The sequence below is a fragment of the Alternaria triticimaculans genome, assembly GCF_023758025.1.
Source record: "Alternaria triticimaculans strain BMP 0046 chromosome Unknown scaffold_4, whole genome shotgun sequence".
In the NCBI taxonomy this organism is placed as follows: domain Eukaryota; kingdom Fungi; phylum Ascomycota; class Dothideomycetes; order Pleosporales; family Pleosporaceae; genus Alternaria; species Alternaria triticimaculans.
The window spans coordinates 1221264-1248238 of record NW_026055961.1 but is presented as its reverse complement, the minus strand read 5'-3'; the positions used below and the strand labels follow the sequence as shown (position 1 = coordinate 1248238).

Here is a 26975-nt window from a genome sequence, read left to right as displayed (position 1 = left end):
CGTTGGGTCCTTCAGTATGAATTATGCAAACATTACTACAAGTCCGCGCCCCACATTCGTTCTTTGATGACAAGCTCTCGCAGTGACTGGCTCTGGTCGGATCGCCTTAGACGCGTTGAGTGTTGAGTTATCTTTGCGCAATCGATGGTCTTGAGGATAGTCTACGTCAGCGACCTGCTCGAGCAGAAGGGGAAGTGATTGCGCAGAGCCGCAAATACGAAGGAAGAGTGAGGCTCGCTAGCTACACATCTGTATGAGTGGAGTGCATGCATGCATACAAGTACAAACTACTGCAGCATCTAGCGCAGGGACAGCGTAAGGCGCAGTTCCTCTAACGGCTCGGTGATGGTCGCATGCCGTGAGAGACCCGCATACAAGGCAACACGTCAGGCTGCTTCTCGCTTGGCAATACATAGCGCGTCCATTCGAGATGTCTTTTACTTAGAAGGGCTAGATAATCGCTTGACCCTGGCATGTCTGTTCACGACAGTCTGGGGAGGGCGTTAAAGAACGCTACCTCTGAACCGAGGTGTTCCCATCCCGCGCGGCAATCTTGCCGTCGCGCGAGAGTTGCAACTGACGTCTCCCCAAAAGGGTCAAGGTGTTGCTTCAGCTCGGCAAACGTAGGCTTTACCCTCAGCCTGCCCAGGCACCTGCACACCAGCTACAGGCAATCGTCCTTCTGAACCCCACAGCACTGTTCGACAGATATAGCACTTACCACCTCGTGGAAATGTCGAAGAGAAAGAATATGTAACAACGCCCTGGTGCACAGAGATGCAATACGCACGGCCGGAGTTTATCGAACTAGTCCCATCGTCCACAGCCACGATGGGGCGGAGCTTTTCCAGAAGCCTGCCTCTTCAGACATGGTCTACCAAATTCGCGCAAATGGGTAAAGCCGACATGCTGGCACTACGTCGCAGGGTGCTCACGTTGCAAGCTCTGATTCGAGCTCCATTCCATAGTATACAGCGGGGAGACGTAGCCGGCAAAGCACGGTGACAGGGCTATCACAGATCGAGTTGACCGGCCACCATGCTGCAGGCCCGCGCATGGTCAGATGGCACTGCCGACCAGCCCTAAGACATCATACCATCAACGCAAAGTTTCCAGTACCAACCGCCTGTGGCCGCTCACAGACAAGCTCTAGTCATTGACTAATAAGCAGCAACAACGTGATAAGCCCGTTGACGACTACTCGTCAATTGCCCTGGTGGCCTTTGATGCAAGGCAGTCAAGTCCGCGCAGTCAGCCGCAGCACCCCAATGTTGCCCCAGCTTGCGCGTGGAATATAACTTTGGCCGCCCTTCAGCCTGGAGGCATCGATTGATGTTACGCAGACACCACCCTACAACGCAACATTCTGACATTCAGTCTTGTCTGCGCTTCCATCTCTCTTCGCTAACCGCATGAGACCCTCAGCGAAGGGGTGATCCTTACGGCCTTCATCCATTCTCGCTTGCACTTTACCCTTCAGCCTAACGCGCGATACTGCCGACTCAAAGCATGTCTCATATCCCGTACGTGGGTTCACCGAACGAAAGCTGGCAGGATCTTGTTGCCTGGGACGACGAATTGTACGACCCTTTCTTCCAAGGGGAGACCAACTACACGGGCACTCAAGAGCGCAGCTACGTTGCAGGCCACCAATTATCGGAAAGCTATACCTCTGAGCCTGCGTATCTGGTTTCAGCACCGCCCTCAATCGCCGACGAACCGCCTTCGCTCGAGTATACTGTTTCGGCCCCACCATCGATCCTAGATGGGCAGTCTTCATTCGAACAAGTGCATGGCACCTCTCTGTCCTTTGACACGATATCCACTTCTCCGCTCGTCGTACAAGCAGATAGCCAGTACTTCGGATCGTTTGGTGCCTGCGACAACAGTCTCCTGTCGCCGCTAGGAACCATCAGCGATTCACCCATTCTGGACACACGATATGAGCGTATCCCAGAATCCTTCACTTCGTCGGCAGGGTCCTTCGAGAGCACGGCTGAAACAGTTTTCAATCCTCATGTTGCCGACTCATCTCATTCCTTCAGTAGTCTGGATATGAGACACTCCCGGCTGTTTTCGAACGTTGGTACATGGGCAGAGCAGCCACGGATCATCGAACCTATTGCAGAAGACGACGGAGGCAGATCAGAAGTCGAACCTATCGCAATCCCTCAATCTTTCCCACAGAGCTATAGTTCGATGCTGCCATCCCATCGGCGATCAGATGGCGAGTATGATCTACACAGTCGTAGCAGAGCCATCGCCATTCCGGATAATGCACGTGGACAGAGCGTCAACAATCGAGCTACAGCGTCTGTATCAGCACGAAGAGCTCCTCCCATGCTCTCGGTATCACCAGGCACTTCACGCTACCCTCGCAGTGTTGCGCTGTCCAGAAGCGCTTCGCTCTCTCGCCGCAAAGCCTCTACGCCATCTCCTACTTCCGACGCCTACGGGTGGGTATCCTACCAACCCAATCCATTGACCAATCGTCTAGCCCCCACTAGCACTGAGGGTATGTCAGGAAGAGCGCTAAAAGGACGGAAGAGAGCTCTCACTGCTGAGCAGCGCCAGCACGCAGCGTTGATGCGCATTATTGGCGCTTGCTCCAATTGTCAACGGCGGAAAGAAAAGTGCGACCCTGGTACTCCGTGCAGAGCCTGTCTTGATCACTACAAAGGTGATCTTGTCAACCACCCGTGTCGGGATCATACGCTCATTGATCTGTCTGCGGCATTCCTTTCTGACCGTCTCGGGTGGCATCCAACCGCACGACCCTTGGAGTCCTTCGTTCCGGCTGGCCAATTCCAAATCTCAAAAGAGGTCACCTACACCATTCCGCTGAACTTCGGCTTTGGTCCATCATTTCCTGTTTCAGTACACCCTGTGCAGCTCAACGACGACGCTCCTCTGGTACACGAACATATCATCTACTCATGGCCGCCACAGCCTTATACCGGTTCACCACACGAGCATGCCGTCCTACCAGCTGTACTAACAACTGATGCGCAATTCCAACTAACGCAAACCCTCGACTCCCACTTGTCGCTACTAGTAGCTCACCACTTCCGCGCTTTCCCGTTATACTGTTCGCCGCTCCGAATCCTTCGCGACATCTACGTCTTCTCGCGATCCCTCTCAACGAAATCTTCTCACTACCGCATACTCCACCAAGCGCTCAAGCTTCTCGTACTCGTTCACATTGGCGGCGATATAACACTTCCATCACGCTCTGGGAGCCCCATGTTGGAACAAGTCATCCGCAGTACGATGAACATACCTGAAGACCTCACTCCCACACCATGCTTCATCCGCTCGCAGTTCGGCGCGATCATGCCTGCTCTCGCTCTGAGCTTGATGAAGGATGTACTCGCATCACTGGAGCAGCTTCTCTTGAACAAGAACTGCGATGAATGGCCTATCGCCCTAGCTGTTCTCATTACTGTCATGATGACAGTAGAATCTATCCACTACCACGCTGCGAAGCTGCCGTATCACACCCACTACGACACCTCTCGCTCCTATATCACTGAAGATAACGTAGAGGTCGATGATCACGGTGTGAAAGAGTTACTCGAGTTCTACATCGCATGCTTCTCTGGCTGCCACGCTAGACTCAGGCCGGACTGGGAGGGCGAGTCAATGCAGTCTCACCAGACGGGCACACCAGAAGATGTGTTTATCCAAAGCCTGCGCGATGCTATCAAGAGAGAGGATACATCTAGCTACCTGAGCAAGAAAGCTAAAGAGAAGAGAAAAGATGCCGACATGGGGTACTTCTTCGATCGGCTTGTCGCGCGCCTCTTCACTCTGAGGCGTTAACACCCTGAGTTGCATTTTCTATTTCCTTTTTCCTAGTGTTCTATTTATCTCTTCCCTGAGCGCATGGTCAGGCGGTTTTCACGTTATGCTGGGCGTCGAAAAGGCTGCGATACCCTTCTTTGTAGACGACTGTACATTGTCTTCGTTTATGCGTTGGCGTTTTTTCTTTCTTCATTCACGACTGATGCGCTCACGACTGTATCTTAATGATGAACGACCTCATGACGGCCTCTATTGGCGTACTCGTGATTTGCCATAGTTCTTAGGGTATTCCGAAGGAAGAGCCCAGATTTAGACAAGTCAAGATATAGAATAAAACTTCCTCGTGCTTCGTGCATCATGTGTATTATTATTCGAAAACGATCATCTCGTTCCACTAATCACGCTTCTGCGCCAGACATCATGCCCGATACCGAGACAATAGCCCACTTGACACCCATCCACAACATACCGCACATCAATCCCAACACTACAAGCATAACCACAATCATGCGCCCCCGCATCTCAAGCGCGTCGCCAATCTCCAACTTGGCCATTTTTCTAATCTTCCTATTCAGATGCCATGACTTTTTCTTTTTGCTCTGCTTGGGCTTCTCCTCGCCTTGCTCGTCTGGCCGCGGCCCTATAGCGTCATGAGGCTCTACGTGTCCGATGGTTCCTCTTCGGCCCCATGTTGAATCATCGGGGTCTTGGTAGGGTTCTGGATCGAGCCAGCTGGATGGAGCGAGGTAGGTGAGGAGAGAGAAGCCGGGGGAGTGGGCTTCGGTGCGGCGGGCGCGATTGCGGTAGTTGACGAGGAAGAGGGAGAGGAGGAAGGATATGAATAGTACTGGTGTCAAGATAATCTTTGAGGTTTGTTAGGAATGAAAGAGTAGGTTCGTCGTTGGGATTGGCTTACTCGTGTCAAAAGCGATTCTTGGTCGTCGTTCAGCTCGTTTGCTGGCGAAGATGGCAGCGAGGGTATTGGTGTGGTTGCGAGGTCCTCGAATGGGTCTGATTTCTTCTTCTTGTGTCTCCGTCGTGTAGATGGGGGTGAGGGTGGTGGACTCGGTGGAAGATGCTGGTTATGACGGAAGTCGTGTGCTGCAGACATGTTGTTCAGCAGAACGCGTGCTGCAGCCAATTGATTGTGGAGTGAGAAATGTTCATCCAGTGTTTTCAATCAAGGTACCATACTGAGCATCTGTGTAACAGGGCCTGTAGATCTTTTTGGTTAGAGCGTCGGGTTTGGAAAGATGGGCAGCTGGCAGTAAGACGGTGATCTTGCTGGGTACGATGCGGCAGGCTACGGATGACGTGTGGTGCCCTACCGTTCATAGGGCTTGCTAGCCTGCGCCCGACCGCGTTCCACGCAAGCGTTCGAAAACGATGTCATAATGGGTCCAGACTTTTCCATCGACAGCGTACCCATCTCCTCCCGAAGGTAGGTTTACTATGTCGTGAGCAAGGGTCGCGGGGACTCCCGTGGGGTAATATACGCGTATTGCGACGCATGCATTATCGAGGTCGCGACTACAGCCAAGTCGCATCATGCGATATTACCCGCAAACTCCACGTTTCGTGATCGACTCAAGCATTAGCATAGCCCCCGGCTAACCGCTCTTCGTACACCTGGAGATTATTCGCATCGTTCTTCGCATACTTCGCCAAATGGGGAACGGGGTCGAGGATCTCCGACTCGACCGAACCCCCGAGAGCCCGCAAATGCGAGATAACATTGTTGCCTGGAAATCCTGGCCTACTATAAGTTTCCGTGGTCAGCAGTAGTCCTTGTACGGCCGTTAAGCGGGCATTATTCAGCTTCATTCGCTGACCTAATACACGGACCTAACGGACGAAAGACCGTCCGAGCCTCCTCGATTTGCTTTGAAACCCCATCACTGCCAGCAGCTTACGTCTGACTTCTTGCTACCACTGAAGCCTCTTTATTTCTCATCAACTGGGTCCGTTTGTTTTTGCCAAACGAGTTGCGGACGCGATTGTATATCCATCAACTTCCGCGATCCGGAGTGCGCCGTGCAGAGCCGAGTCCGGACGAATTCGTCGCAAGAGCTAGGTTCGTGCGATCGGGGTGGTTGGAACACAACGAATCGAGATGCCCAAGGAGGAGACGTTACCGACACGCAAAAAGATGCGTAAGGGTACGCATAGCTGCTTCGAATGTATGTGAATCCAGTTATTGCCTTAGTTGAATGATCACTCTACTCCACACTGCTACGCGTTACTATTACTCTTTTCTTTTGCGTGCATCATCACGCCAACATTCTGCTCTACTCTATCTTTCATCGTCTTCATACTGTGGGCTTTTCTGATGGAGTTTAGGTCGTCGCCGCAAGATCCGATGCATCTTCCAGCCCGACAATCCGGATGTCTGCTCAGAATGCTTCGCGCGCGGCAGCAGGTGCATCGACCAAGAACATGCCAACCCGGAAGTCATTGTCGACCACAGGAAGAACCTCCGTGAGCGAGTATCACGATTAGAGGCCTTGGTCGACACGTTGCTAGAAGACAAGACTGTCAAGTCAGAAAGCCGGAGTCAGAGCCAGAGCTTAGCCGACACCTCATCACCAAAAGCACCTACTACTTACCACAAGGACACCTTCCCACCGACTCCTCTTTCCTCAGGAGCCTCGTCCAACATTTTCCAGTTGCCGAACAACCAGCGTACTGCTTCAGACCGAGGTCACCATATACCTATCCTCTCTGTGTTCGAAGATGCAGTATGTATTTCAACACTCTAAGCTCTATCTGATACTTATCATCTTCAGCTCAACGATGCCGAAGCGCAAGCGAAGGCCCGCAACTGTCCTTTGGAGCAATCAACACCAAAGCCCGGAGGAGCGGCTGACGATCGGTATACAATAGAAAACAGACACGACGATGACATAGCTGCTGGAGCCACCATCGCGCACTCCGCAAAACGAGAGAAATGCAAGCAAGCATTGATTGCGATGCTGCCGCCTTACGATCAACTCACCAAACTTCTCAACTCGAACAGTGACTGGTGGCAGACATGGCGGAGAAAATGCAGTGGCACCTCCGGTCCTGAGCAAACACTGCCTCAATTTGCTGCGCAAGCCCTGACGACTGGAAACATTGGCGCGATTGCTACTGTTGTCCTGTCAGTCGGAATCTGTTCATCGGAGGATGATGACGATGTTGAGCGCTACATCGAGGCTGTGGACCGATGGTTCTTGTCTGATGATGAGTATGCAGCAAGCTTGGAGGGCTTGGAGTGTCTCATCTTGAAGTCCAAGTGGTACGCGGATGTAGGTCAACCACGACGAGCTTGGATCGCATATCGAAAGGGCTTGATGTATGCCCAGCTCATGGTAAGTTCATGCTGTCGAAAACCGCCGAACTATGACTAACTCATGAAAGGGACTGCACCGTAAGCGCACAGCCTCAGCACCACACGAAAGCATCTGGTGGGCTTTGTACCACGGCGACCGGTTCCTATCTCTCTTGTTGGGTCTTCCATACGGTGTCACTGACGCGCATTGCGACCTGACGATGCCTGATGTTGGCGAAGGCACATACGTCCATCCCTTGGTCGGAATCACGAAGCTCTCACAGCTTGCAGGGAGGGTCATCGATCGAAACCAGGGAGTCGCCGAACAGTCATTCGCCTGGGCACTGCAGCTCGACCAAGAACTGGAAGACCTGTGGAAGAAGTTCGATCCGGCATGGCTAAACTACACAGAGTTACTCGCCGACGCGGAGACCAATGCGGCAGAACTGCGAGAGCGAATCATGGGTCAGATTATCTTCCATCAGATCCGTGTGTACCTGCATCTGCCATTCATGCTCAAAGCAGCATCGAACTCACGCTTCTCGTACTCGAAAACCGCATGCCTGAACGGCTCACGAGAAGTACTACGGCTGTACCAGTCTCTGCGGATGGGACACATCCAGCCGCTCTACGAGTGCAAGGCTATCGACTTCATCGGTTTTACAGCTGCAGTCCTCATCCAAATCGGCCTACTCAACTTTGGCATGGTCTCGCAATCCTCAGGCAGCGGACCTACTCCGAAAGAGATTGAAGAAGACGTGCGCCTCATCGAAGTCAGTATCGACATCTTCCGCCGCGCATCCAGCGAAAAAGGAGGCAAAGTCGCCGCTCAGTCTGCGGAGGTGCTTGAAAAGATGATGGGCAAGTTCAAGGGCACAAGCAACGAGCTAGACGAAACCTGCACCGGAGATGCCAACTTCGTTATCCCGTACTTTGGTACCATCTCCATCAAGAGAGGGGGCCAGCTCGTCAAGAAAGGCCCAGCCCCTCCTGGCCGTTCACCCAGCATGGGGAGCTCAAGGTCCCCCGGGACATCAGCACAACTCTACACACCCACGTCGGAGAAGCCATCGCGGACTTCTTCGGACGTCTTCTCGCAGCCTACACAATCCCTCAATGTCACGCCCAAGACGTCCGTCTCCGCAGGTACCGGCACCTCGGCCTTCAATTTCACCGACCCCTCGCCCTTTGTGTCGTACGACGGCTTCTACAACTGGAACAACCTCAACGCAGATGACGCATCGGCGACCGGCGCTGCTGCAGGAGGCACGTTCAACTCGCAGATCAACGACGACAGCATGAACAACTTCCCACTGCCGACGAACAACTTCTCGTGGCAACATATGCCCATGGATATTGATCAAGATTGGTCTTGGTTCTTGAACGATGCGCAGACGACTCAGGGTATGGGTAACGGTGTGCCACCAGCGCCCACTGTCCCACTTGATTTCAACGCACAGGGCTTCCCTGGCTTTGGCTGAGGGACGAAGAGTTGCACAGGCGTTTATGGTGGGTTCACATTCACTACGAGATACGTAGCCGTGTTCGAGAAAAGTATGGGGCCATGTACGATATCAAGTAACTGTGTAGATGGGTTCAGAGTTTCTTTTTGATATCCGAGCTGCTAGATGCTACTCCACTCTCGCTGGCAATGTGCGAGGCAATTGATCTTTATATTCAAGAACATGACCCGAGACCTTGAATGTGTGCCTACAAAGTCCAGATAACAACTCTTCCATCCACACCCGTGGAACTGATCTTAGTGATACCGCTTCCGCTCTCTTCAAAGCTTCGGATAGTGTTGATGGTGTTCTGGTGCACAGTCTTGAGCTTGGTGTCATCCGTGCCCGACTTGCCCTTGAGATCCATCTGTCTGAACATGTTCAACGCGCTCTCCTCACGCTGATCCGATAGACCAGGTCGGCTCTTAGCCTCCAGACTTCCAGTAAGCTGCCAGCCAGACTCGTCACCCTTCAGACGGTAGGCTTCGCAGTTGTATCCGGCAGCGATGATCTCATCCTCAGAGCTCCACAAGAGCGACATGAAAGGCAAGACTTGAGTGCTGACACTGAGAATGGCGCGAGGAGCTTGTTCGGGACCGCTGGGGTAGACGACGGTGAGGGTGCTGTCGTGGGATGCGAATGCGAGGGCGTTGCCCGAGGGAGAGAAGGCGACGCTGTGGACCCAACCTGCAGTGTTGTTCAGATATTCGCCGCAGATGGTGTTGAACGGGAGACGCTCTCCCCATGCCGAGGGCTCCGGACGCGCGTCCACGTTCTTGATGAAGGAAGAGAGCACGCGAGCGTGTCCATCGGTGGATCCTGCAGCGAGCAGGACCGAGTTGGGGTGCCAGGAGACACAGGTGATGGTGGAGCGAATGGGCTTCTTAATGTGCTTGGAGACCCACCAGTTGTCCTCCTCTTCAAAGTAGCAGACGGGGATCAAACGAGCACCAGAGCCCACGGCGAACTTGGTCTCGGAGGGTGCCCAGCGGACACAGGTAGCAGCGCGGTTGATACGGAGGAGCACCAGTGTGGGCTTCCATCCCTGCGGCGAAGGCTCCCAAACGTAGGCATTGCGATCTATCCGTGCATTAGCTGCCTGCTCCAGCCCACCAGATAGCTCCAAGCTTACCCTGCGAGCAAGTCACAATCTTGCCAGAGTTGGGTGCAATATCTACACCGGTGACTGTCTTGTCGTGACCTGTGAGCTCATCCTTGAGCTTGTATCCGCTGCCCGTCTTCTGGAAGAGGTCGACGTTGTTCTCTCGGGTTACAGCGAGCGTCTGTCGGTCGGCGGAGAAGGAATGGTCCGCAATGGGATGGTGGAAGAGGTGGTGAGCTTCAGGACCAGACATGATGGATATGAGGGTAGGCGTGCAATAGGAGACTCTCTACTACTGCCAATTGGTGTTTTGGGTTGCAAGCTGTGGAGCTTTGGGAGACTTGGTGACGTGGGGCTGCTGGCTGGCTGCGATGCTGCGGGTGTTAGCGTCGTCTTGGCTTTCCCGAAAATCACGGCGACTGCAGCTTCGACATCAACGCGAATTGGGGGGTTTTGCTACGCGACGGACACTTCTTGACACAGTATGATATATTTCACCCTGGAATACATACACGGATGCTAAATATGTCGCAGAAACCGCCATCATGATCCTCAGGCGCCCACTTCTCAATGCGACATCCGCAGTGTCAATACCGAAGACATGCGTACGAAACCTACAGCACTCAATCCCCATGCGCCCGGTGCCCAAACCGATACCGTTCATTCCCGATCACACCGCCTTCCTCAGCGCAATTGGCCGCGGCCTCTCCGCGCACGCAACCAAGATCCCGTCCTGGGAGGCCCTCTTCACACTCACATCGCCGCAACTGAAGGAACTCGGTGTTGAGCCCGCACGCTCAAGACGTTATCTCTTGCAATGGCGGGAGAAGTATAGAAACGGAGAGTATGGTATTGGAGGAGATTGCAAGCACGTTCAAGACGGTGTGGCAGAATTGAAGGTCGTCGAAGCACCAGTACCGCCAAATCCCGAACTCGGCAACACCATAAGTCCCCGCTCCGCAGCTGCCACAGCAACACATGATCCGGGTACGAGGAAGCTGGTTGTTAATGTACCGGTGGGTGCTGAGGCACCAGTCGAGCCCGTCGAGACATTACCCAAGGTGCAAGGCGTTATCGTAAAGGGTGCGAAGACGATCAAGGGCAGCTTTGTGGAACCAGTCAAGGGAAGCGGAGGTCTACGAGCACGGATACGGCTGCAAGAGGGTATTTGGGAAGTAAGGAGAGGGCACAAGGTCGACGGTGGCGAGAGGAGAAAGGCAGAGGTGCGGGCGAAGCGCAGGGCGGCCGAGAACAAGGAGAAGGCGAGGTAGATCTAAGTGTTAGGACATGAAGTAGCAGATACCGATTCTTGTACAATGAATGTTATTGTACCTAAGTCTATGTGTACGACGTCAGAAGACCAGCCACTGGCAGGATGGATGACCCGGGGTAGGGGCTTCAGCCGTAGTGGAACTATCTGACAATTCGCCCCAATCGCAAGAGGCAGAGAAGCTGGCCTTGGAGCAGCCCAAAGTGTCTGAAACCTGACACATACACATTCCGCTGTGCTCGATAGGACCAACGACCGCTACCCTTCCTCGCTCACATTTTAGGGCTTCCCCCCTGCTCCAATCCTTTCAAATCCGAAGGTGATTAAGTGCCTGCTTCTCTCTCAAGGATCGTTGTATGGGTTGCTATAGGCGATGTCATTATGACAGAGGGAAGAGAAGCATGGGAAAGCTTTCTTCGCACTCTTTTGACGCCTCGAAGGATTCGTTCACAGACAACGTGAAAGCCCATACCGTTGCGCATGCTGAAGCGGTAGAACCTTAGACTTTTGAAGTTCTCTAGCCTCCATTAGCAGCTCACATTGATACAACGAACTTAAGCTGTAGCTGGGAAAAGGCCGGGTACTGGTCAATTCAGAGATAAGTCGGGAGAGAGATGTAGCATTGCGATGGCGCAACACGACAGGGTCCATGAACAAAAGTCTGTTTCTAAGTTAGCAAACCAGACCTCAAAGTGTACATTCAAAGTGAAAAAGTCGGTAACATCTCAGACAGTAAGCTTTCGCACACTGAGACCACGCATTCGGGTTCTCTGCTGCGAAGTATCTATAGAGGCGCATTCGTGGGAGATTAGGCCATGAAGCACGTCGTGTCATCCTGGAAGATAAGAAGGAAGGAAGGGTCTACAAGAGCACACGTACCAGGTTTCTATTGACATGGAACAATATGCTGCCTGGTCATTCTCTCCTGCGTGCAGGTGAGGTGACATGCATGCGCAGTCCCCAGTACCCGGTATGCGAGATGCAAGCTTGTACTAGCCGCAGGTGTGAACGCAGCTGCATAATGGCTGGAATCGAACGACCAAGTGAGTGCCGCACATCAGGTGTATGTGTTAGTGAACGGGGGTTTGTGGAGACGCGAGAAAAGTTCGTAGGTTGTGGTTGGGTGTTTGTGTTGTGGTTGCCTGCCTTGATCTATGACAGCAGGTAGGTATGACGCTAGTCCTCATCACTAGCGCCACTTCGTTCCTGCGCCTCGCTCTTACCTCACCTACCATTTGAATCGAGGAGAAAAGACCCACTGAGCCCGAAGTTTTAGAGGATCTCTTTATGCATTCATGGATGTCTTCTCTGATGTCGGAAGAATGGTTCGTAAGCAAGTTTTAACAATACCACCTCATGCTCCCGAAACCACGAGTCACCCAGCGAGAATGTATCTTCCAACCATCATCACACCAACACATGTCGTATTACCTATAGCTGCTTAGGAACCTATATGTTCCACCCAAATTATGTTTCTTATCCAATATGTTATCCTATTGCTCGCCTATAGATCACAGACCGCGACATCCACAAGTCTCCGCCAAAGCCAGCTCTCAGCAACACAAAAGACACAACGCACACACAACATTCCATGCCCTGCCAGCAGCCACAAAAATGCCTCGAGCAGATAGTCTCTCTTCGGAGATTGCAACATTGCACTATGCAGATACGCCCCTCCCGCGGCCGTTATATACGAGAGCCGAGAAGCCCTTAGTTCCTGGGCTCCCCTTTCCCACGCCCATCAGCTACGCCACGATAACGCCTCCCGCCCATTATCGTCACCGTTGACCGTTACCACTAACACAAACTTTCCCCCGCCACTAGGTTCGACATGTGAAAGGAGGGGTCACTCCAGTAAAACACAATCCAACCAGTCTCGCACATGCAACAATAAAAGATCGAGACCATGTTTGTTGTGCGATTATAAATTCTAAGCTCAGCTACTCACCTACCCGGTTTTCGCTTCCTCCCAATTGTCTAAGAGTAATTGCGTGTGTTATATACAAAGATAGATAAGGGAAGACAATTGATTGTATGGCGCAAAAAACGAGCCTTTCCATGGGTTGAACGAGATAAAAAGTGACAAACTCCGTGTATGCAAAGAACGCAAGGGAAAGATCGAAAACGCCGGTTGTGTATGCAAAGAGGCTAGGAAATTAACAGGTAAATGGTGTATGTTCAGCTCCAAGTCGCGCTGCATGAGTCTTCGTATATCATCGATCTTTTTCTTCTGGTGTCCCTTGTTTCTTATTCTCTCTTACTCTTCCATGGGTGATTATTGTAATGGGTCGATTATTTCTGTCTCAACTGTACAATACGGTATTAATACTTTCTGTTGACCGCCGCTGCTATCAACCACCACCAAGACTATGGACGGTATTAGTCTACGTGCTTTTGCCCGCTTCAAACACCTTGTTCATGAACTCGTCCACATCGAGTTCAATCTTCTTCTCGCGAAGTGTCTTTGCAACCTGCGCTGCGTCACCCTCCATGCAGCTGCCTTCCAGTATACTGAGTATAGCGACGGCAGCGCGTGGGACGTTCTTGTCGCCCTCGATGGTGTAAATGTCCATGATGCGCGCGGCGTGCTCAACGCCTAGACGACCGCAGAACAGTGAGCCGAGGGTATGGAAGAGGTAGTCTCTGGGTTCAACTCGTAGCGTCTCTAGCCGTTGAGCCAGACTGGGCGCTTTCTTCGACAGAACGTGCAGTGTTGTGGAGTAGGCGGCGTGTATGGCGTTTTGATCGTGGATGAGGAAGGACAGTGGCAACGGGCGGTTGAGCAGATTGGACAGGGTGACGAAGGCTTGCGGCGCGGCAAGGTTCAATAAGAGCAATGCGGCGATGTGATGTATGTCGAAACTTGAGTGTGGGATGTCCGGGCGGTACATCGAATAGGCCAGGCACACATCGACAAGGTCCCGATGCAGCGGCTGCTCGTCCTCCGCCGCTTGTGACGTTCGTGCGGCAAACATCTTGAGTTCGGGGAAGACTGCTTGGGTGCTTTCGACAATGTAGACATAGCGGCCTCCGAGCGCTTCGTGGCCATGTATCTTCACTTCTTTGCGTGCTTTCTCCAAGGCAATGTTGTAGGTAGCTTCTGTGACCTCGAGGTCGTTTCCAATCGCTTTCTGCCAGACTTGGCCTCGCAACCGTGGGGGGATTCCGTTCCACCACATCTTCCTGTGCGAGGCACGTAGCTCGGAGTTGGTCATCTCGGTGGCCCAGTTTGGTAGCAGTAAGCTCGACCAGTATTCAGCCTTGATGCGGCTGGCCTTTTCACGGGCCAGGGCTTCCTCTTGGGCGCGTTGAGCCTCAAGACGTTCTGTGATTGTCAGCCATTTATTGTCTCAGATAGAGCCTCGGAAGGCGCAGATAACTTACCGGCTTCCTCGATACGAGCCAACATGCGCTGGTACTCCTTGAGGTGCTTCTTCTCCTCCTTGGGGTTCTTGGGCGGAAGCCATGACGGTCGGGTGCGCGAGAGGTACTTCTGCTTCTCAACTGAGGGCTGGAAAGGGTCGATCAGAGGATCGCTCTTGCGAACAGGCGGGAGTGCTGGTTTTTTGCTCTTTGGCTCTGGCTGGCTCATAGACGCTGAACGCGTGAGACCGGGCTGTTGCCGTGAGATTTCTTGCTTTCGCTCAAACTCGGATTGGAACTCCTCTAGCTTCTCTGTGATCAACTTGGCGTCGGTATCTAACGCGGTGTACGTCTCGGCCCATGTGTTTTGCTGTGCGCCGGGTTGGGGAGACACGCCCCTGCTAGAAACGTTGGGTGAGGGGGTCCGCTGGGAGACGCGCGCAGAGGGTGCGGGCGATGTCCTCGAAGACGAAGAAACACCAGGATGCGGTGACATTAATGGCGGACTTTCTCCGGTCCATGACGCTGGCGACCGATCCTGAGTAGGGCGCGGCGAGATGGGAACATTCCAGATGACAGCGTCTTCAGGGAGCTCGTCGTCCTCATCGTCGCACTCTGCCTCCCTTTCTTTTACAGTTTTTCTTTTGGAGTCCTGCCACGACTGCCTCCTGGAGCCCAAGCCCGGGGACGGCAAGACATCGTTCCGCGAGCTCTTGCGAGATAATGTGCGGGGTCCCGAAGCAGACTTGTGTGTGTTTGAGGGGGATGGCGAGCGCGAAGAGCGCTGGGGCGCGGCAAGGCTCAGGCTGGAGAGCGAGGGGACAGAGGGCGAGGTGAAGCCTCTTCTGGCCTGCTTGCCGGGGGCGGAGAGCTGGGCCTGCTGGCGGACGGCGTGGTTGACCTGGCCCTTGAGGCTCGGGTACTTTTGCTTGGTGGCCCCCGTCAGGTCGCGGAAGGAGTGGGCCGAGTGCGAGTGCGGGAGGCTCCTCGTGGACAGCGAGGCGCGCGGGGCTTCGAAGAGGACGCGATTAGACGGGCTCGCCGGCACGGGGAAGGAGGAGGGCCCACCTGATGCTTCGTCGAGGTTGATGTCCTCAAAGTGCGAGAGGTTCTCCGTCGTGCCCATGAAGTCTAGCAGCGTGGACGAGTGGATGCTCGACGACTTGGACGACTTTGAGTTTGTGAGGTCCGGCGGGCTGCCGGGCGGGGCGCCAAACGTCTGCTGGGCATCGTGGGCGTAGGTGAGGGTGGCCATGAGCGGTCGGGGCGGTCGTCGCTGGGTGTCGATGCGGAGTGGTGTGCCAATGCGGTGAGGCAGTCGGTCGTGGTTCGCCCAGCTGTCGTCGCGGTCGCAAGGGGCTTTGATTAATGAGGGCACATAGCTATGCGCGGAAATAATGTACAGCGACTTGGCGGGCGAGATGTAGTGCACGTCGGCGTCGCAGTCTTCGCTATCGCCCGCTTCGTAGACAGGAGGCAGTCGCTGGTGATGCTGCACCGCCGGCATCTTGGTCGATTCGGCGACGCAATTTGCGGAACTCGCGCTAGCCCCTGATGTCGGGGGACAGGGATGGACTCCAGTGGTGGGCCTCGCAGTGCTCTGGACCCGTCAGCGGCGCAAGATGCCTTGGTCGAGTTTAATTGCAAGCAGCCGTCGGTTCTACGTTGGGAATGGGATCGGGCATGGGAGCAGAGGGCGAGGTTCTGGCGATATGTGAGATGCAATCGTGCTTGAAACCGCAAAACCAATACGGCGCCGACTGAGGCAGGTATGCTTCTCCAGCCCGACCCTGGTTCAATGCGCCTAGCCAGGCGTTTTGCGACGCTGTCCCTCTGCTGCGAGCCTGCATAGTCGACCCCGGCTTCTTTGGGATGGGGTTGGTGTCCCAGCCGTCGCATCTACGCTTGACATCACGATACCAGCGTCGGCGGGCCAATCGCGTGCCGTCGAGGGCTGTCGCCTGCTCGACGCGAGGCTTATCAGGAGCAAGTAGTGGTCCGCCTATACACTACCGCGCCTTGCCTCAGTACTACCAGCGCTGCAATATGCAAGAAAAAGACATAACGACATCATCCTCTCTGCAGTCCTTCCGTCACTCCCGACAGTGCTGCAGCCAAGGCCCAAGGCTTGCAGTCGTGCCCACATGCCGCCGCTAGACGTGGGCGCTCGGCGTGGGCCCCCGGCCACAGATCCTTAGTGCTTTTCCCGAGTTCCTATCCCGTCACCACACTCGCATCCACACCTGCACCTCCCAACATCTTCGCTATATGCCTAGCCACTGCATTATCGCTGGAACCCGCTTTTGCTAGCGTGTTAAGCTTTCAGTGCCAAGTTATTGCCTCCTCCAGCATGCGTCGCTCCGCCATGTCAGACATGCGCGCTGCCGAGAGACATGTCTGCAGCCAGGCTAGCAGCGCGCGATGCTGCGTCTGCTTGCGCTGAAACACCGTCTGAAAAGCTTTACAAGCCAGCCTATCCCTTCAATTAGCATCTGTTGGAAACCGGTAATACGAGCCCCGCCATGTCATCTTGCAAACCGTGGAGGCGATCTAGCTAAATCGCAGATCGTGCATCCACTTGCTGTGCAACACGGAAGCTTAGCCACACGTACCATTGAAGCTGCCGCCGCGAGATGACGCCCTGCACAATCTTTGCCTCTCTGCTGCCGCGCGAGCGTGAACGGCGCTGTAGCATCACATGGGCTAGTGCAATCATGTTGTCTACCGTCTCTGCAGTTCCCTCCGTCAGCAATTTCCTTCGCTAGCGTAGCCGGCGCAATCACGATCGCTCGTGGCGTGTGCCGTGCTCGCTTTCGTGCTATCAGACCATCATTCATTACCACGCCCACCCTCCCACGGGACAACCCCGCACGAGCATCGATGGATTGGGCGTTGGAATCTTCGCAACGGGAAAGTTTAGACGTACTGATAAGCAGATTCGAACACGTCGTTCGCACCTTGGATAGCGCGCGTGCGTACTCGAGGCACCTCACCGCCGCTTCAAGAAAGCTTTGATGCAAATTCGCTAGTACCGTTGCCACGCTGTTCAACGATGAATCGATCAGCATGGCCTTCAGCTGGATCTTGAATCCGCTATCAGAAATCAGTAAATTGTCGGACTTTTCACCCCGTCCATGGCCCGATTGGCCGGCGGTGCATACCGCGATCTTCGAGACTTACTTCAGAGCTTTGCGATGGAACGTTTGGCCAGGCATTTTGGTCAGATCTACAGTCAAAGAGTCCTCAATACCTGGTGCGGTTAGCATCTGAAGCCGCAAATAGACATTGTGCACGCAATGCCACCTACCGGTCTCTGTAGGGCGTTCTGTTTTCTTGCTGACTTCCAGCGTCGTCGTATCGATACAGACGCCGCAATACGGGAATTTACCATCTGAGCCGCTTGTCGCTATCCGGTCTCCTTCTTCTGTCGTGACATCGAAGTTTGCCATCGACTTTGAAGGCTTTATCACTACGCCGTATTCCGGGTGGCCTTTGTGCATAACGCGTACGAAGCGCTGAGCATACTCTTCGTTGATACTGATCAAGAGGAAATCGTCAAGCAGACGAAGAAGCAATGAATCTTCATCAAGCACAAATCCAAGCACATCGCGTTCCAATTGAGCGTAGAAGAAGTTGCACAAGATGCTCGATAAGACTGAGCCCTGTGGTATACCAGTCTTCTGGCGATAGAAGCGCTTCCCGATTTTAACGACATTTCTCTCGATATGCTCCTGTAAGAGCTGCATCAAGTCATCCTTGGTCTCGCGCCGCTGCATGTTGGTATTAACAAAGACGGTATTGGCCTTTGTGCCCGCCAATCTATCTTGCACGAGTTGGTGGAAAGGCGTTACTCTCGTCGCTGCCTCAGTATGCGGTATGTACTTCTTGAGAGGCATCGGGTCCACATGTTTACCGCCGAGACGCTGTAGCGGACCCAGGGGTGAAATCTCCACATGTTTGCCGGTGTTGTAAGCCTGGATCGACATGAGACTGTCGATCATACGCAGCAAGCGTGACTGTGGTATAGTGTCGAAGCAAGCCTGAACATCAACCTTAGCAAAATAAAGCCGAATGTCGCCGAGCCCACGCTGTCGCAACGATGCTTTGAAAGATGCAAGCTTGGGAAGCATATCTCCGACGGAGAAAAGTGAGCAGCCGAATTTATCGGGACGTAACGACTGATTCAAATTAGCCATGGTAAATTTGTCACCTCGAGCGACTACTGACCTTCTCATAAGTAATTGCATTGAAAGCTGGTGTCATCACCGAGTTGATACTTCGTCCGAGAGTCATAGTCCCATATCGCATCACCTGCTGTCTTCTCTTGAGGTTCATGATAGTCCGGAAACCCTGTTTCTTAGGTAGCAGACGAACGTTACTGAAACCAAGCTGACGTGCGGACAGCAGTCTTTCCGTACTGTCAGTAGGCATCTCCTCGAACATGTTCATCCGTAGTTCCTTCAAAGCAGGCTCTGTTAACATCCGCCAGATATCATGGCGGAAGTAGAAAAGTCTGTTCCGATGCGCGTTGGACTCCGTTACGTGGAAGTTTGTGCGAACCAGAGGAACGAGGAAAGAGTCGAAGAGCCAGTAGACGAACTCGATAAATATCTCCGTACGCTTGTCTATGTCCGACTTGGATACCTTGGTGTCGTCGTCTTGGCTGGGTGGGCGCAACCAAGCTATGTTCGTGATCTAGGATCTCTTAGCATAGCTCCATGCTCAATGTAGAGGAATACGTACCTGTATGTTCTGTGTAACCTGATGTAGATTAAGCGATTCGAATCTGCGCATGTCTACGAATTGGTCCACCCAATACATGAGGGTGCGCTGGTTATGCTCGTTGCCCCAGAATCCTTCCGGTATAACTTTGGATATGACTGCGCGGCAAAAGGCCGATACGTGTGCTGCTGGACACGCCAGATCTGTGAAACAGGTTTCTTGAACGGTGGGATTTCCAGGTGTAGGTCGCGCTTTCTTGCGACGATTGACTGGATCTGCGACTGATCGTACATCTGCCTTCGGCTGAAGTGCGCTCTTCCTCCAATCTGGCTTCGTTGACACGGGTACCCCCTATCTGAGTTAGCAGACTTTCCTATACATGTCATGGAGAAGAGTACCTCGATTGGACAGTAGTGGCGCAGCATCTCCATATACGAGCACCGCTGGTTGCGGACCCGAAGTTTGTCCACCAGTTTAACAGCGTCACCCCGGAGTCTCTTTGGTATTCGCTGCTTCCACTTATCTATCTCCTGGGCGTCCGTCGCTTTGGGGCCTAGCTCCCGGCACATGGCGGTATGTATATCCTTCTCGCGCAGCGTGTAGTCTTTGAACGGCATGGCTGTCTCACGATGATCCACCTTGGAAGTGAAGACGTTGTGCAACCCGAACTGACGCGGGAAGATATACCGCATGGCATGTACTGTCTCTTGTTTGTCTTTTCGATCAGTTAATCGATTGAGAACATCTATAAATGGTTAGCTCCAATAAAGTACTCGAAGAACAGTGACAACGCACGAATGTGGCGCATGCCAAATCTCACACCACCTTTCGCATTGAGCGCTGCTTTCGCGTAAAGCATGCGACTGCGCACAAATGTAATAGCACCAGGCTTTTTGCTTTCAATCTTGAGCTGTGAAGGTTTGGTGGGCGCTTCCTTATCCGCGTTGACTCTTGCGATGTTGCTCTTCTGAGGTTCATCCGACTTCACCTCATGCACAGGAACCCCAGAGAGCTGATAGTAGTTGCCCATATCAGCACTGACCAAGATGAATATGGAGCACTCTAGAAGCATGTCCATCATAATGCGGTCCCCGCCCTGGCCGAGCAATGCGTGCAATCGGCACCATACTGGCTCTTTCAACGTCCTCGCGTAGCTATTAGGTAGGCGTTCTTGCAGACCAGGAATAGATGAACTCGGATCCTCGCTGGTCCTGTATGCACGGCGATTGCTGCCTGCAGCTCTTTGAAAGCCGTAGCAGAGTAGATGTGCTGGTTTGTGAGATGTTGAACGCTTGAATAAGCGCCATATCACGAAATCAACAATCTGGACATACTTAGTCGTAGTTCTTTGAGCGGAACACTATGAGGAGGCGATGCTTCGTATGACCTACCTCGGATTGCCTGTAGTATCCCGGCTTGAAGGTACCGCCCGGAGTGCTTTGCGATCGTTGTTGGGTGAAGACTTCGATATCTTTTTCACGCTCCTCGGTGATACTCGTTGTTTTGTCCTTTTCTAGTTGGACGCCTGGATTGCATACCAGTGCTGAGTCGAGCAACTGCACAACGGCATTGTCAAGGTCGTCCGCGGTGTTTTTGTCTCCAGCGGGTATGGCATGTCCAAGTTGCGAAAGCTTTCGGTACCTATTCTTCGACGAGCCTGGGAGTCGAGAGAGCAGATACTGGCGCAGAGTAAGGACTTCGGGATAGAGGCGTTGTAGGACTGGATGAGTAGCATTAACAGTGGTGGCCTTGGTGGATTGGTCATCGGCGCCCTTTGCTTTCTTGCGGACGCCCGCACAGTTATGGGCGCTACGTTTTCTCTTCATGCCGTTATAGGCGCATGCATGGCATGCGTAGGCGCGTTGTTTGAGGCCGGTGGTGTGTGAGTGGAGCTCGTGAGGCGTGTCAATGGGGTTAGCGCTGACGCGACCGCACGCGTCGTCGCGTGACTCGAACAGGGAGTCGCATCAATTCTTGTCACAACTCGCGTACAGTCACCCAACAGCGTAGTTCATACTAGATCGAAGCATGAGATCATTACGAGCAAGTTAAGCTAAGCAACATGGTCTCATTTCGTGATCGCATTCTACCTATGTACTTTCCTAGAGTACTCAGGCGTTGGACGCGGGCACGTGGGTTTGAGGATCATCCGGTGCTGTACGGATAGTGTCCAAAGACCAAAATATCAATCCAAGTCCTTCTCTATCCGCATTCGCTAAGCTCAGTTTACCTTACAGGTCTAAGCACCTCCCAATCCCCCATATTACGCATATCGTCCGGCTCATCGTCCATCAAATTCCTCCTACTACTCCCACCACTTCCTGTGCGCGGCGGCAATGCCGGCTTGTCACCGTCATCATCAATAAGATTTTGCACTGGTTTCCTGGTCAGATGAGGAGGCGGAGCCATGGAGCGTCTGGTTGACTGCGGAGGATATGCCCTCGATTCTTCTTCCGGGGGATCATCACGGTAACGTTGTGGAGGGGGTGCGAAGGTTGGTCCTGGAGAGGAACCTTTAGAAAGGAGAGCGGGTTTCTTATTGGGGATTGGAGGTGGTGCTGGTTTGCGGAGGACTTGTGGTTTGCTGGAGGATTGTGTTTGGGGCAGCGTATTTGATGCGCGGTAAGGTAGGCTGCTGGGAAGGGAGTGTGTAGACGCGCTTGAGCCGCTGCGGCGGAGGTCGCTGAGCGAATCTCGCGTACCGTCTGAACCGAGGATTTGAGTGGCATGACCCGGATACAACGGAGCGATCATCTTACGAGCCGCGGGCTTCTGCGTTGGTGGTAAACTGGTCGAGGGGCCGTTGAAGTCGACTGTGCGTGCTCTCTGTGAGCCGCGTGCTGGTGGTGGCTCGGGTCTGCGACTGCTCGGCATATGCCGAACATCTATCCAGTCTGGCTCTGGACTAGGCGTAAACGGATTGCTGGGTCGATTCGGGTTTGGAAAGTGGTTATTAGATGGCGGTTCCACGCGTGCTATCGCTGGTAAACCTATTGAATATGAGTATCCAAGCTATAGCGGGAAAGATGATAAAAGTACCGTTGTCGAGCCACCACTTCCTCCGATCTGAGCTTGCAGGTGGCAATCCTGGCTCAATGCTATCGTACCCAAGCAGATCTTCGTCGTCCGTCTCATCATCACCCAGACGGCCTGCAGCGTGGGTATCGCCAACCACTTCTCTTCGTTGTTTGTACAAAGTAGCCTTCATGGCATCCTTCTTCTTTTCATCGACCCTTTGCACCAGTATCTGGAACGTAGCATAGACCGGTCGGTGGTCAGAGAAACGAAGTGGTGCATCGTTGTAGTGGATTTGTCGGATGTTATCACCCTTGCGAAGTACACGATCACACCAAGCGGGAATGCGCGCTTTCTCGGATGTATCGTATTGGTTACTGTTGAGGTCGTACTTGTAAGTCGGCGGGAAAGTGATGCGGGCCTCGGAGTAGTACGGAAAGGTCAAGCCAGCTACCATCTGCAGATTAAGCTGCTTTTGGTTAGCTATGGTACATGCAAGTAAAACGTGACTACTTACCTGGTCGTTGTCGTACAAGGTCTCGAGGTCACCAACATGGCACAGCCGTTGCACCTTCTCATTATTCAGGCCAATCCGGTAGTTGAAGTCGCCGAGCCATATTACAGTGTCGTGGTCTTCAATTGATCGGTTCCTTTGAAAGCGTAGGCCATGGCTGATAGTCTTGTAGTCGCGGTTGCGCTCTTCGTAGTTGGCAAAACCAGCTGCGAGATGGGCCGTGACAAGGCAGATCGAGGTATTGGCGTACTCAAATCGAATAGCTACGGCTCCCTTGTTACCAGCCATACCGGACATGCCAGTCTGGAGTATGTTTTAGCGCAATAGGTAAAGATGCAGTAAATGTGGACATACCTTCTTCAGAGCGCCTTCGACGTTCTTGATATGCGTAAGGCAGTCGGCCCGGACAAAGACCGACAAACTCGCACCCACTAACTGGCCACCTCTTAGAATAACATACTCGTCTTTTCTGTGCTTCTCGGCATTCTTGTTGAGACACATTCTGACAGCTTCCTCCCAAGCCTCGCGTCTGTCTGGGTCTGTCGACATGATTTGTTGAGGGCTTAATTCGACAATCTCTTGAAAGCCTACAGCCACTATTTCGGGGCACTGCTGTGATGGATCGACATCCGGGCATAGCCAGGGCGAAAGATCGCTCTTTATGCCACTCGTTTTTCCGTTCAAGTTGAATGTTCCGACAAGAATATTGATCATCTCGGTCTCCGAATACTCCGCAGATCGTCGCGCAAGCTCTGCGACCACATAGTCGTTGAGCGGGTCATAGAGATGCACTGGAACCTGGCCAATCAGTCTTCCAAGGAGCATGTCAATGGTGTTCTGTCGCCCTTTATCCGCAAAGTTGTTAATGTACATTCGGGTGGCGCTCTTACGAGCGTCTGCCAGAGCACCGGCAAGCGACATCTTTCCAGATCGCGTAAATGAGGACTTCAGCGCTCCAGTTCCCGCATAGATCTTTGAAAGAGCATCGCCATTATCTGCCCACATACTTGAATGTCTGACCCAGAAGTCCTGACTGGCTCGAAGGCCTTTGTGGCTCAAAAAGATTTCGAGTGCCATCTTGCTGATGATGGTTTGCACGAGATTCGTTCGATCAAGGCAATCCAGGCAGTTTGTTCGGAAGACTCCCTCCTGCTGCAGTATGCTCATTGTCCGGCGGACAGCGTAGTCTTCTCCATTGTGTCTGGCCACTTCTTCCACATCTTCAGAGAGATAGTACCCAAATCCTTCAGCAGAACCTTGGATCCACTGAGCAATCATACTAGCCATCTCATAGCCACCGGGTCCTCGTGTCTCGGCATGGAAGTCATATTCCGTAAGCTTGATGAGGTCATGCTGTCGGTCGTTGAGATTGCTTCCTTGGTTCAACGGGCTATTCCTGATATGCCCGCGATATCTATGCGTCAACTCTAACTCGTTTTGTTTTTCGTTGCTCAGCAGGTTTACAACATGAGTTGTGCCGTAGCTGAGTTCCAGATTATCAAAGTGCCTGTCAAAGGCGGGTTGTGTAGCTTCCGGCGACCGGGTGATGGTAATCTTTTGTTGGTTTGGGAGGAGACCAGCCTGCTGTTCCCAGAAGATGGGTACACTTCCTCGCACCTGCACATAAGAGAAGCAAGCTCCCGACGGCGCCCAGTATATTGTTTCGCTTTCCACAAAGTTTGCGACATTCCCATCATCGTCGATACCTCGCGAGTTGAATCTTGTGCCCGCCCGCTTGCAGGATAATCTTGAGATGAGCGTCATGGACGACGGCATGCCGGAATCCTGTACCCTGATGGGGGCCGAAGACTTGGGAATCGTAATGGTGAGTGCGAAACCGCGGATGGCAGATGTCAAGATCCCGGAAGCATCCAAAGCGTCCTTCTCCCTCGGCGCAAGGCGGCTCCTAAAGTCCACCAGTGGCTGGATCATGTATGAGTTCCATAGAAAGCCAGCGTCTAGACTGTCGATAGAAACGGTTGCGGCATCGGTTGTGCGGTCTTGTAAGCGTCTGGTGAGGTCGAAGTCTGAGCTGTAATAGAAGGTTCCACTGCTGAGGATCTTCTTGAGCGCCAGACACGGGTGTTCCATGGGCGATTGCTCCTTCCTGCCACCGAAGCCCATCTCATATCCTTCGTCATCGATTGTATCCGTGGGGTAGGGGTTGACTTCGTCGTTGAGCAGGGTATCGTAGCTTGTGCTGGTCAGGCAGTAGAAGCCGACCGAGTATATCCTCTGCACCGTCTCGCCAGGCCGTACTGTCGCCACCTTGCTCGCGCCATTGACGACGACGAGGAAGACATCGCTGTTGACGGTGATCAAGCCCAGTGTGCCGTGTACGTTGACCGAATGCAGCGCGCGGTAGTCTTCTAGATCGATTTCCTCCAACCGGGTGAACTCGACCATGCAGCGCGCGACGCCGGCGCCATTGCTCCCCAGTGACGTGGACGAGGCATTGGGGTTCCCCGACTGTTCGGTGGTGGATGAGCTGTGTCGGAGGACGAGGGCGTGGGTCGAGGTCGCGAGGGCGATTGCGCGGTGTGGGTAATCTTTGATCAGGACACGGATAGACATGGTCGGAGGTGGACGGGGGCGGAGGAGGAATGCGCGGGTGCTTCGATCATGCTCGGGGTTCTGCTACACGTCAAGGCAGTCAAAGCGTTTGCGCAAGTATGACGGTTGCTCTCAGCGCGCAGGATTATGTTGGCCTGGATGCTGATCGCAACCCTAGATGTACACCACTCGACTGGTGCCCGATGCTTTACAAGGCTGCCCTGACTATCGCTTAGGCGTACGCCGGCAGCCAGAACTCGACACTTGGGCTGAGAAACATGTGGAGCTGATTCTCTGCGTCTCGGAAAGTGCGGCGCGACGTCTTTGCTGGTTCGTGCATCGCGTCCAGGTGCAACATAACTAGTGACCTCATAGCACGAGCAGTTGAACGTGAAAGTAAATTAGTTTGGATAAAAAGCTATAGACAACCGCACCATAACTATGAACAGATGCTGCAGGTCCTTCAAGACATAAGTAGTGATATCAATCGTAAGCCAACAAAAATGGGGTTCCCAAACAGACACTCATCTCTGCCTGTACGCAACTCTGGTGTTAGTCTCCGTATAGCTGGGGTCTTCATAACCACCCCGACTGCGACTGCGCTGTCTGCTCCTGTCGCGCCTCTGGTATCTTTCGTAATGATCGCTCTCGCTCGATGCAGCAGGCTCCACATATCTGTAATGCTCGTAGCGAGGGTTCTCTGGACTGTAGTTGCGTTCGCGCTCACGCCTGACCTCTCGCTCTGTATACACATACTCGCTGCGGCTAGGGCTCGATGAACGAGAACTCATGCTAGACCTGGGCGAGACTTCGACGTAGTGCGCACCGCCATGGCGTGACTGGGTGTGGTGCGAATGGTGAGATGAGATGTGGCTAGGCGGTGGAGGTGGAGCCGGCATGGGCGCCGGGGGAGGAGGCTGCACGAACACAGGCACAGGCTGCGGTGCGGGAATCTGGAGAGGCTTTGGCGAGGGCACCGCGACGTAGGATGCTGAGGGCCGTGGAGAAGCCTCGTGCACAATCTCGGTGCGCGAATAGCGGCGCTCGATGTCGCGCGACTGGCGTGATGCGCGGCGACGGGGCGGGGAGCGGTTCCGCTGGACGACACGGTAAGGGACAATGTGGTCCTCTTCCGGCTTGACTTTGACCAGACACATGGCGCCTTCACCCTCGGCAGGGTATGCAGTGACAGCGAGGCCTCAAAAAGTGGGAAGCTGCGACTGCGATCGCGATGTGATTCGCGCGACGATCAACGTGGGGTTCGATCGAGGGCGGGACGGGGCGCACCACGACTGAGTGAGAGGCTCAGCGAGCGCAACGACAGCTGGAGAAGATGGGTAGACAGGCGCAAAATGAGCGGCACATGAAAAGGTCACCAGAGGCTATGTATATGTCCTACAGATCGGGCAGCCGGTGCCCAGCCACACAGCTGACCCCCATGTCGATTCCATGCTGCTCCGCCTTGGAACTCAGCATGCGAGTGTGACGATGGGGTCTGGGCTTTTCTGACAGCTGAGTAGTGCTAGCGTCCTGGTCACCCTGGTTAGCCTCAGGTACGGACGGAGCCGCCAATGTCAACAAGCAGGGCAGAGTAGATAAACTTCATATTGCAATAGCCGTCTACACTCGTGATTATCATGCTGCATTTCACATACGACCATCAGACATGCCGCCAGTTTTCCCGTCCCGAAATATCATACAGCCTTCACATACGCTGTTCACTCTTCCACAGGTGCCGTGCGACTGCCCGTCATGCTACCTCGCTCTCAGGGTCCCTAGCTAGTTTCCCAGTGTGTTACTTTCTAGTATACATGGGAGTC

General features: G+C 53.5%; 6 protein-coding genes across 6 annotated transcripts; 3 read left to right on the top strand and 3 right to left on the bottom strand.

Annotated features, from left to right (window-relative positions):
- Positions 1-1509: 1509 nt before the first annotated feature.
- On the top strand, positions 1510-3822 carry J4E78_003985 (uncharacterized protein; the record flags this gene model as incomplete). The annotated part of the gene is made up of 1 exon (XM_049364617.1): positions 1510-3822. The coding sequence occupies one exon, from the start codon at positions 1510-1512 to the stop codon at positions 3820-3822; it is 2313 nt and encodes a 770-aa protein (XP_049223695.1).
- Positions 3823-4202: 380 nt separating this feature from the next.
- Positions 4203-4915, bottom strand: J4E78_003984 (uncharacterized protein; the record flags this gene model as incomplete). Its single annotated transcript, XM_049364616.1, has 2 exons — positions 4203-4667; positions 4721-4915. 2 exons carry the CDS (start codon positions 4913-4915, stop codon positions 4203-4205), a joined length of 660 nt encoding a protein of 219 aa, XP_049223694.1.
- Positions 4916-5917: 1002 nt separating this feature from the next.
- Positions 5918-8595, top strand: J4E78_003983 (uncharacterized protein; the record flags this gene model as incomplete). Its single annotated transcript, XM_049364615.1, has 4 exons — positions 5918-5963; positions 6145-6542; positions 6591-7154; positions 7204-8595. 4 exons carry the CDS (start codon positions 5918-5920, stop codon positions 8593-8595), a joined length of 2400 nt encoding a protein of 799 aa, XP_049223693.1.
- A 1668-nt stretch (positions 8596-10263) lies between these two features.
- Positions 10264-10989, top strand: J4E78_003982 (uncharacterized protein; the record flags this gene model as incomplete). The annotated part of the gene is made up of 1 exon (XM_049364614.1): positions 10264-10989. One exon carries the CDS (start codon positions 10264-10266, stop codon positions 10987-10989), a length of 726 nt encoding a protein of 241 aa, XP_049223692.1.
- A 2383-nt stretch (positions 10990-13372) lies between these two features.
- Positions 13373-15858, bottom strand: J4E78_003981 (uncharacterized protein; the record flags this gene model as incomplete). Its single annotated transcript, XM_049364613.1, has 2 exons — positions 13373-14313; positions 14373-15858. 2 exons carry the CDS (start codon positions 15856-15858, stop codon positions 13373-13375), a joined length of 2427 nt encoding a protein of 808 aa, XP_049223691.1.
- A 1669-nt stretch (positions 15859-17527) lies between these two features.
- Positions 17528-25987, bottom strand: J4E78_003980 (uncharacterized protein; the record flags this gene model as incomplete). The annotated part of the gene is made up of 12 exons (XM_049364612.1): positions 17528-17601; positions 17659-18529; positions 18579-19046; positions 19095-19424; positions 19472-19818; positions 19869-20397; positions 20465-20893; positions 21309-22063; positions 22113-22557; positions 22606-22905; positions 22957-25236; positions 25982-25987. The coding sequence occupies 12 exons, from the start codon at positions 25985-25987 to the stop codon at positions 17528-17530; spliced, it is 6834 nt and encodes a 2277-aa protein (XP_049223690.1).
- Between the last annotated feature and the right edge of the window lie 988 nt (positions 25988-26975).